Source organism: Colobus angolensis, unplaced genomic scaffold (genome assembly GCF_000951035.1).
Source record: "Colobus angolensis palliatus isolate OR3802 unplaced genomic scaffold, Cang.pa_1.0 Scaffold60, whole genome shotgun sequence".
NCBI lineage: Eukaryota > Metazoa > Chordata > Mammalia > Primates > Cercopithecidae > Colobus > Colobus angolensis.
This window is the reverse complement of record NW_012119599.1, coordinates 323,430-334,265: the sequence shown is the minus strand read 5'-3', so window position 1 is coordinate 334,265 and position 10,836 is coordinate 323,430. Positions and strand designations below refer to the sequence as shown.

The 10,836-nt window shown below is 56.1% G+C and overlaps 1 protein-coding gene across 1 annotated transcript in view; it reads right to left on the bottom strand.

The window, feature by feature from the left end:
* Nucleotides 1–2,614: 2,614 nt before the first annotated feature.
* The window catches only part of ZC3H4 (zinc finger CCCH-type containing 4), a 62,166-nt gene continuing 53,944 nt past the window's right edge, over nt 2,615–10,836 (bottom strand). Inside the window, exons 13-16 of the mRNA XM_011963139.1 lie at nt 10,710–10,834; nt 10,203–10,546; nt 7,522–7,773; nt 2,615–6,307 (exon numbers count right to left, since the gene is read on the bottom strand). Of these exons, the coding sequence (XP_011818529.1) occupies nt 4,797–6,307; nt 7,522–7,773; nt 10,203–10,546; nt 10,710–10,834 (2,232 nt within the window). The 3' untranslated portion in view covers nt 2,615–4,796. The remainder of the gene's footprint in view (nt 6,308–7,521; nt 7,774–10,202; nt 10,547–10,709; nt 10,835–10,836) is intronic.

The window sequence follows — 10,836 nt, the reverse complement described above, 5'->3', positions numbered from 1 at the left end:
CAGGCGCCTGCCACCACGCCTGGCTAATTTTTGCATTTTTAGTAGAGATGAGGTTTCACCATGTTGGCCAGGCTGGTCTTGAACTCCTGACCTTAGGTGATCTGCCCACCTTGGAGGTTGCAGTGAGCTGAGATCATGCCACTGCATTCCAGCCTGGGCTACAGAGTGAGACTCCGTTTAAAAAAAAAAAAAAAAAAGAGCAGGGTAACAGGGTTAATTGTTGTCCCCTAAAACATATTTCTACATCCTAAGCCCTGGAACCTGTAAATGAACTAATGAACTATATTTGGAAATAGAGTCTTTAAAAAAAAAAAAAAATACAGGCTCTCACTGTTGTCCAGGCCAGAGTGCAGTGGTGTGATCACAGCTCACAGCAGCCTTGACCTCCCAGACTCAAGGGATCCTCCTCCCTCAGCCTCCCAAGTAGCTGGGACTACAGGTGTGCACCACCACACCCAGCTAATTTTTCTTGTATTTTGTAGAGATGGGGGTCTTCCTATGTTACCCAGGCTGGCCTTGAACTCCTGGCATCAAGCAATCCTCCTGCCTTGGCCTCCCAAATTGCTGAGATTACAGGTGTGAGCCATCACACTTGGCTGGGAAACAGGATATTTAATGAAAGATCTCAAGATGAGATTACTCTTGATTACCTGGTTGGGTTCTAAATCCAGTGACAAGAGTCCTTCTAAGAGACAGAAGACACAGACACAGAGGAGAAAGCCCTGGGAAAAGTTGGAGGCAGAGATTGAAGCGACGTCACCACAAGCCCAGGATTGCCCACGGCCACCAGAAGACAGGACTGGAAAGGAAGGATTCTCCCCTAGAGCCTCAGAGGGAGCCTGACCCCGTGGACACCTTGATGGTGCACTTCTGGCCTCTAGAACAAATTTCTGTCATGTTAAGCCACCCAGTTTGTGGAGATACGTAGGCAGCCCTGGGGCTCTAATACCAATGGAATGCCAAAACGGAATTCAGAAAACGCAAACAGCCGGCTGGGAGCAGTGGCTCACAGCTGTAATCCCAGCACTTTGGGAGGCTGAGGCGGGCGGATCACCTGAGGTTGGAAGTTTGAGACCAGCCTGGCCAACATGGCGAAAGTCTGTCTCTGCTAAAAATACAATTAGCTGGGTGTGGTGACAGACACCTGTCGTGCCAGTGACTCGGGAGCCTGAGGCGGGAGCATCGCTTGAACTGGGGAGGCAGAGGTTGTAGTGAGCCAAGATAGCACCACTGCACTCCAGCCTGGGGTACTGAGTGAGACCCTGCCACAAAAAAAGAAAAGAAAAACAAAAAACAAGAAAATACAGGGAACAGTTAATACCTACTATAGAATCTGGGCAGTGGATCAGGGCAGGTACCCAAAGAGCATCTGGCACCAGTTGTTGGTCCTAGTGTCCAGGTAACCTTGGGCTGTGGAGGGCTTGACCACATCCTGGTGCTGGTGGCCATCTCTGCCCTCCCTCAGCCTCCACACTGTCCTCCAATGGAGATGTTCCTCAGGCTCCACGCATTTCCTGAGCGACATGGTCCACTCTTGCAGCTCTGTTTTGTTTTGTTTTTTTCCAAGACAGAGTCTTGCTGTGTCACCCAGGCTGGAGTGCAGTGGCACGATCTCTGCCTCCTGGGTTCTAGTGATTCTCCTGCCTTAGCCTCCCAAGTAGCTGGGATTACAGGCGCCCGCCACCACACCCAGCTAATTTTTGTATTTTTAGTAGAGACGGGGATTTCATCATGTTGGCCAGGATGGTCTCGATTTCCTGACCTCGTGATTAGCCCGCCTCAGCGTTCCAGAGTGCTGGGAATACAGGCATGAGCCACTGAGCCCGGCCAACAGCATGCCTTTTTAAAGCTGTTGCAGTTCTTCTGCCCATCCTGGTGCTGAGGGACTCTTTCCCCTGTATGTAAACCCCAAGAAAACCTTGTATATCGTTTGCTGGGTTTGGGTCTCAGCTTTTTTTTTTTTTTTAAAGAGATGGGTCTCACTCTGTTGCTTGGCCTGCTGGAGTGCAGCTCACTGCAGCCTGGAACTACTGGGTTCAAGTGATCCTCCTGCCTCAGCCTCCCGAAGTGCTGGGATGAGAGGCGTGAGCCACTGCACCCAAACTGTATTGATCATGCATTCAGCCATCTATCCAACCATCCTTCATATTTGTTGATGCATTTCAAAGTAACTTCCAACATCAGAACACACCCTCCTCAGAGGATACCCCTGGCTATCACACAGGTGGGGTGCCCGCTAAAGCTCTTCCCGTCCCTAGAAGCCAGTCCAGCCGTCCTGTTTGCATTAACGGTCTTTTCCTGAGCACTGCAAGGGTAGAGCCAGGCCTGTGCAGGTCACCCCTGGATCTCAAATGCTGAGTGGCTCGCACGAAGCTCAGGGACCTTAGGATGTTGACCTTAGGTGATCTACTACCGTCCACTGAGGACAGCTGACACTGTTTGGAGGTACAAATTGTCCCTCAGTGTCTTCAACAATGTTACCCTGAGGCCAACTGCTGAAAGAATAGGTCCATGTTTCACACACCCCCCAGTCCCGCCCCGCCACCTTCTACCCTCGTTAATTCCCAGGGCAAGGGATGGTCTGGGGCAGCCTGGAGAGACCAGACCCACAAGCTTTTTAAAATAACTGCATCCTTTAATGGCAGTAATACAATTATTGGATTAAGAGACCACAGGAGAAAGGCAGGTGACGTTTCTGGAAGACAGATATGGAGTATAAAAAGGGTGTGAAATAGTCATGCGGCGATCATTGTAAAAATACAGTTCATTATATACATATTTGCACCACCAACTCTCAACTCTGAAACAGTATTTACACTTTTGTTACAATCCTGGTTAGAGAACAATTTTTCTTTAAAAGCTCGGCCTGATGGCAAATGAGAATTTCGGGTGAATTCATAGTCCCATGAGGTTCTTAGGCTGAATATTCCAAGAGGAGGGCTCCAGCTTCTATTTCATCCACAGATTTCGGTTTAAAAATATTTTTCTTTTACAAAAGAAAATCCTCAAAAGGAGAGGAAAAACAACAACAAAAAACCCAAAACACTGCCACACTGTGTATTCATACTTATTTTACAAACACCAAGGGCTGCGCCCTCTGCTTCAAGGCCAACACTGGTGGCTGAAGACAAATCTCATTAATGATTGTTAAAAAAAAAAAAAAAAACACAAAAAGACAAAAAGACCAACCAACCTGATCCCAGCACTGACCCCTCAGGGCTGTGCAGCCCTGTAGGACACCCTGCCTCCTGGCCCCAACTCTGAGTTTTTCTATTTTTCTCTTTTTGGGGTGGGGTGGGATAGCAGCCTTGTTCACCCCGCCCTGAGGAGGGGGGAAGGGGAATCCCTCGGCAGGTGCCCAGGTCTCCTCATGGTCAGCAATGAAGAGATTGGCCTGCAGCCACACAGTGGGCCAGGGAGACAGGCAGACGGAGCCGCAAGCACACACTTCCTGAGGCCCCTCAAGTGGCCCGGAGGCAGGATAGCAGGCCTCCCCCAGTACCCCTTGCGCCCATCTCCCAGGCTGTGTCCATAGGTGGGCCTCCTCCAGGGCTCTGCAGAGGAGGCTGGCCCTCAGCCAGGGTGGGAGTGTGGGGGCAGCAGAGGCTCTCCCTCCCCTGCCCTGGCTGCAAGCTTCCCACTCTCCTTAGCCCCTTTCTGAAGTGTACACAAATCTCACAGAGCAACACACCTTGAAACCCCTGCATCTGCTGGGTTGGGAGACGAAACCTGAACACATCAATACCTGATGCCCTGCAGGTCACACAGTGTGAGGAGGTGCGAGGAAAACAGAAAAAACACTGGGCCAGGAGCCACCCTAGGGTCCCTGCTGTTGGGGCCTGGCGGCGCAGCCACTTCACGGATCCTGGAGCTGTCCGGGGCCGAGCTGCAGTGCGGTCATAGCGGGTGCGTGGCTTGAGGACCAGGACAGACCCTGGTGCGGGCAAGGAGGGTGTGGCCCTGATGGGACAGGTCGGGTTAATACTGACAGAAAACTGGTGCCTGCTCCAAGGGGCTGCCTCCTGGAGGTGGCTCTTCGGGACTCCACCCCACACCGGCCCCCACTGCCTTTGGGTCGAGTTCTCACACTGGAGGCTTCTGCTGCAGGCTGGGGGGCACTGGCTTGCTCTGGACGGAGGGTGGCAGGGAGGGCACACGTAGTAGTGCGGGGACAGGAGCAGGCACGTGCCAGGGAGCCCCAAGTGCCACTGAGGGTTTTTCCTTAATACCTTTTCACTGCCACCATCTCCTGAGTGGGTTGTCACGCCCTGCGCTGAGAAGACAGTGATGGTGTACCCTAGGATTCTAGAAACGCCTGAACCTGCTTCCACACAGGCCCTGCCATGGTCTTGGTTCTGGGTCTCTTTGGGCACAGGGTAAGGAGCGTTCAGTGCCTTCCAAGACACCAACTGTTCCCTTTGTCCTGGGGAAAAGGGGCCATGCTTTGCCCAAAAAACCCACTGGGCCTCCAGCGAGGCCCGGCCAGGCAGAGTCCATGGGGTCTGAGTCTGGACACTGGCAACAGTTCACAGGTTTGCAGGCACGAGTCGGTTTGCTCAGCAGGAGCCCCTGAGCCCACCACACTGACTAGAACTTAAGATGGTTATATACAATTTATAAATCTCAAAGAAAGTACTACTTAAAAAAAAAAAAAAGAGAAGAAAAGCAAAAGAAAAAGGAGAAAAGAAAAAAGGAACACCCAGCCTGCCTCCCCTTCCCCACAAGTTCCCCACCCCGGGTGCTGCCCTGAATGCCACCCTAGGAAGGGTGGCTAGAGCCATGGCTCTGGCTGGACACTACTGGCAAAAGGGGGAGGCCGTGGGGTCGAAGCCTTTAAAAACATCCTTTAGGGATGCTGCATCCTGCTCGCCCTCGCGGGCCGGACTGTTCCCAGCAAATGGACTTCCTGAGCCCGTCTTGGGTGCCTGCTTCACCGTCCCGAAGAGGGTGGGAACAGGCAGGTTGTGCACCCCAGGCTGGGGTGGGGCACCCTCAGGGGGTGGGGTGGTGGTGGTGGCGGTGGGGGCTGTAGCGGCCTTGGGCCGGGGCCGGTTGTAGCTGTTGTATCTGTCCGTGGGGGCGCCCCCATCGGCACTGGCCTTCCCTGTCTCTGGCTGTTCCAGGGCAGACTTGCGGATGAACGGGGGCTCCTTGGCCTTGGAGGCTGAGCTCTTGCCATTACCCTCAGCGCCCTTGGGCTGGGCACCCATGTCAGAGGCCGGCTCTGTGGCTTTGCCCCCCGCGTTGGGAGTCCTCGGGTCGTAGAGGCTGATGCCGCTCAGCACGCTGCTCTGCCCGCTCCCTCCACCCTGGCCCAGCCCACCGGCTGCCAGCACGCGAGGGTCGTAGGGAGCGGTGGCTGGTGGGGAGGCATCCCCACTCGGGCTGGCAGTGGGAGAGGGCGCCTCAGCGGGGCCGGGCTTAGCAGCCCGGGAGGCCGTAGAGTCTGTGGGTTTCTGCAGCCGAGGGTCGGTGGGGGCCTTCCGCACCCGGGGGTCACTGGGTTTGTCGGTGGAACCGGGAGCAGCTGAGGAGCCGGTGGCATTGACCGTCTTGAGGATGCGAGAGAGAAGTTCAAAGTCGGGGAGGTTGGTGCCCTGTGTGCTGGAGTCCGTGGAGGCACCCGGGCGCTGCCGGGCGTTGGGGGGCCCTGCCGTTGCGGCGCGGTGCAGGCGGGGATCCAGGGTGGGCATGGACTGCAGGGCAGCGGGCACGGGGGGCACTGCGTCCTGCTTGGGGACAGGTAGGGGGATCAGGTCCTCGGGATTCCAGAGCACGGTGCGGGCGAAGCTGGGCTTGCTCAGGGTCACGTCCTTCTTGATGTGGCTGAACTGCTGCAGTTGTGACCGCGGGTCCCGCAGGGGGTGCCCGGGGAGTGGGTCCAGGGGAATGTTCACGGCCTTCTCCCGCAGGGCCCGCTCCCCTTCCTCTTCCTCCGCAGGGGGCGGCCCAGACCCCTTGGAACTGCTGGGGCCCACAGGGCTGGAATGAAGGCTGCCTTCAGGCTTGGAGGTGGGCAGGGAGCGAGCCAGCCGAGGATCGGAGGGTCCGGAATCGCCTGGGCCAGACCCGCCAGAAGCCTCTGCATGGCGGCTGAGTCTGGGGTCCCGGCTGAGGCGAGGGTCTGCCAGTCGGCTTCCTGTGGGGTGTCCCTTCTGGAGGCGGGGGTCTCCCAGCCCACTGCTGCTCAGCTCTCCAACTGAAGCCGGGGGTCGGCTGGACGTCTGCTGCCTCAAGGTCTTCAGGATGGAGGTTACACTGCTTCCACCCTCATCCTCATCACTTGAGTACCAGTTTCCGGTGTCACCTGGGAAAGAACAGAGGAGCAGGGAGGGGTAAGTGGGCGCATCCACCACCCGTCCTCTTGGAGCCCACAGCAGCCCACCGTGAGCAGCTCCTCTGCTCATGCCTCTCAGAACCTCAGGTCCTCCTCTCTAAGGCTCCCTCCCCACAGCAGGCGGCTGAGGAGACCCAGGGAGCTAAGGCGCTACCGTTTATGAAATGCTCCCCAGCGCTCCTCAGTGGCAGCACTGCAGTAAGTAGTTTGTTTTATTTAAGTAACTCACAACCACCCCAGGAGGTAGTGATACTATCATGCCCATTTGACAGGTATGAAAACAGAGGCACGGTGCTGTTACATCGGAGTCAGGGCCAGGACTGGGCTGGGACTCCTAACCCAGAGCTCTGGCGTCTCCTCCCGCCCACCTCTGGGCTAGTTCAGCCCCCACTGTGGCAAGTGCAGCTGTGGGCACCTCCTTCTGGAGGTCCTCGTAGCAGATACCATTGACTCAGTTCTGGCTGGGCCTGGGGCTCACAGACACTTGCCCCCAAACCGGCTCACGATGTCCCTATGTCCCAGGGAAAGGTGGCTGGACCAACCAGTCACCGGCTAAGAGGCAGGGCCAGCTGGGCAGACTCAGACATGGGCTCAAGCAATACCTAGGCCAATACAGCCTGGGCCATTGGGGGAGCCGCCCCTCTTCCTGCTGTCCCACTGGCTCCTGGGATACTGTCAGGACCACCTGTGGCCTCTAGTTTCAGGATCTAGAAACCACTTGTCATTTTATCCCAAGGCGGACACCACTAAGTCAACCACACAGCAACTGAGACTTGGTGGCTCATGACTATGATTATTACTGGTTAATTTCAATGACTCTCTTGTCTGTTGGCTCCTTGAGAACATGGTAGGAAAACGGGGGCTGTGAAAGTCTCCCTAAAGCCTCCTCTGGCAGGGCGCAGGCAGTTGATCCTGTCGGTGGCTCTCTCTTCCAGGAACCAGCCCTCCACCCTACTCTATGGGATCAGTGTTTCTTCTGAACCCAACACAGAAAGCCATCCCTGACTGCTAGTTTTCTCAGGGACACACAGCAGCGCCAGCCCGGCTTCATGGCCCTGGACAGGGTTCCTCCCTAGCCATGGGCTCCTTCCCGACAGGAAACCCAACCTGGAACACCCCACCACCTCCGCTCCCCTGCACAGTGGCCCAGGGCCTGTGCCCCGGCCCCTGGGGCGGACACGTGCCTTCCTCATTCTCCCGGTCCTGCTTGCTGCTCTCAGCCAGCCTCCTCGCTCTCTCCTCCTCCTCCTGCTGCTTCTGCTGGATCCTCAGGTACAGGGCCCTCTGGGCTGAGGGCAGGAAGTCAGGGACACCGGCGCCTGGCTTCGGCCGGCCTGGGGGCCCTCCCTCAGAGAAGCTGTCGGGCTCCAGAGGGTGCTCAGGGAAGAGGTGCTCCCCAGGCTCCCCTGGCAGCTCTTCGTAGTGCCCGTAGTCCTCTGTGGCAGGGAAGAACCGAGGGTTCATGTCGGGAAGGGCCTCCAGGTGCCAACTCCAGCCCCCCCCTGCCCCTCACTGCAAACCCACCCCGATGGCGATGGAGGACGACGCACAGCCTGCCCCTGCCTGCCCTCCCCAGGTCTCAGGGGAACGGAGCCGCCCATGGGTAGCCCCGCCTACGTGAAGAATGAGGTTCAGAGAGGGTTGAGTGATGGGGGCAAACGCTTATGAGGTGGAAACAAGATGGAACATCGGATGTACATTTGTAAGACGCAAGGAGAAGGCTTTGAAAAGACAGAAACAGTCCCTCCGGGACGCAGATTCTAGAGAGGCCAGGGATGGGTCCTGCACTCTTTCCTGTACTTGTTTAATTATTTTGGATGGACAGGAGTTTCATGGTTTCTTTCTAACAATTAATAAGGAAACACTGTACATCTCATAGTGAACTCAACCATGTTCAACACTAAAAGCCAGAAAAAGAGAATGAAATGAGCCAAAGTGCTGCTCTGGCCAACAGAGGCTCCAGAGTGCCTCCCCTCCTGCTCCACAGCATTAGGGGGTCTCTCAGGAAGCACCGGAACTCTACCTCCTGCAGTGTGGGCACTGGCACCAACCACCTCACCCCATGCACTCCCCCAGTGCCTAAGCCAAGAGCTGTGGGCAGCGGTGCAGGCTGACTTGGGGACGCAGCAGGCGTAGAGGGGAGGGCAGGCTCGGCGACACCTCCTGCATGTTGCGTGTGTGCATGACATGTGAGCATGGGAGACAGCGAGTCACCGAGACAGGGGGATGTCTAGAGTCAGTGCTTCCCCACAAAACACTATGCAGTGATGGAAATGTTCTAGATCTGCAGGGCAACATGTGGCCACCTAAATCTTCCTGGGGCAGCCGAGCATTTAAAACGCGGTGTCTAAAAAAGTGCACTTGTAACTGTAACTTAGCTTACATTAATTTCAACTTTGTCAAGTGAATCTGATGGGCCAGCCTGCTCTGTGACACATCCCAGTGCAGAGCTGGGACCCACTCGACGAACCAGAGAGCCAAGGGTCCCCCTTCACACACAGTGTGTGCACACACCAGAAACCACAGACCATACATGTTAGAGGGAGGGTTTTATGAAACAGGATTACCCTAGAGACACCTACTGCTACCAATGTGACCGACTTCTGGTTCCCCACGAGCAGAGCTTCTCCCATGCACCTTTCAGATGCTTTTGTTAAAGGGGGTGGAGCTGAGAGAACCCCAGTACCTCATTGTGGCAGCCTGTTTTTCTCATCTTTCTAAAGCACCCACTCTCACCTGAGTACCTGCTCTCCTGGCTCCATGCACCACCTAAAGTCAAAGCCCATGTTTACATTTTGATCTCTAGCCTGGGCCTCTCCCTGATGCCCCTGAAACCACCCCTCAAAATTTCTACGTGGCCGTCAGAGGGGCAGGCACCCTGGAGTGACTATGCCCCATGTCCAGTGCCCCATCCTCAATGTCGCTCCTGCCTGCCTTGCAAAACACACACGGGACTCACACTGCCCTACGGCGCCGCATCCAAACCTCGAAGCCCTGCCTTGCACTCCAGCAGCTGCCCTGCTATCTCTGCCCAGGGACAGCCCCCAGCAGCTGCCACAGCAGCATCCCCAGCTCAACACAGGGCCGCCCCCACCCAGAGGTCCCATCGTTCCTCACGTTGCAAGTGCTGCTTCACTTCTCAGAGAGACTTTTGTGACCATCCCCACTGAGGCACTGAGCCTTCCGGCCCACCACCACGGTACCCCATCTTTTCTTCTAACAATGGCCAATGCTGAAAGGAGCCAATTCCTCTATCTACACGCTTGCCACCTGCTTCGTTCCACCAAGATGCAACTGAGCAAGGACAGTGGTGGCCTACTGTGCCTGGCCCTCCTCCTCCAGAGGGCTGCACATCGCATCTCCTACAGCTGCAGCAGCGTCATCTAAACCCCTCTGCTCACTGCACACACGTTACCAATGCAAAAGGAAAAAAAGGCAGGAAAACGGCCGGTAAAGGGCACAGAACCCACAGAGTCCTGGGGTGGACACTGGTTGCTCCAAGCCGAGAATTGCCTGGAAAGAGATAGTTTTGGCCAGGCCACTGACTGAGCCCTGATGGGCCCATCAGCCTCTCAGTCTCACACCCTTACACACTCGTCTCTCTAACTTCCCACGCTTCCGATTCCAGGCACAGCTTGCAAAATTAAAAAGAAATAACCTATAATGATAATAAACAGAATATTCCTTTCTTCCTCAACAGAATAACAAATCCTATGTTACTGAAAACATTCAACCATTAAATGGGACAGAGATGGAGTCATGCTTTCGAAGAGACTCGGACGAAGGAAGAAAAATCACATCTCCCTGACTACTCCACTGTGTAAAGCCCGCAACCCCAGGCAGCCACACCCGGAGCCCCGCATACCTGCATCCCCCAAGAGTCCGGGCTCCATCTCCATGCCCTCCTGCTGCTGGTAGAAGTTTTCATAGAAGTTCTGGGCTGGCGGGATAGGGGGCATCATTCCAGAATGTGGGGAGTCTCCAGGGCCGTAGGGCATCATTGGAGGGCCACCAGGGCCCATGGGTGGGCCAGGATTCATGCCAGGGCCCATCTGCATGTCGGGGTGCATGTCCGGGTGCATGTCGGGGTGCATGTCTGGGTGCAAGTCAGGGTGCATGTCAGGATGCATTGGACCGCCCATTGGCCCTGGGGGTCCCATGTTGGGCCCAGGGCCCATCGGCCCTGGGGGTCCACCGGGTCCAGGGAACCTAGAAGAAGGAAAAGGTGCCTGTGAGGGAAGCTGCAGACCAGGACTCCCACAGCTGGGGAGAGAGGCAGGACCCTGCCCCAGCCAGGCTTACCCTGACAAGAGGAACCTGGCTGGGCCCAGGATAGCGTCCCCTGCCTATCGCGGGGGCCCAGGACACTTACCTCACACCCAGCTTCTCAGCCAGCTGTCCCGTGGGCCGTACCACAATCTCAAACAAGGAGGGGATCTTCTTGTTGTACATGTCCTGCTGCTGCAGTTGCTGCGGGGACAGCGGCTCATGCACTGGCA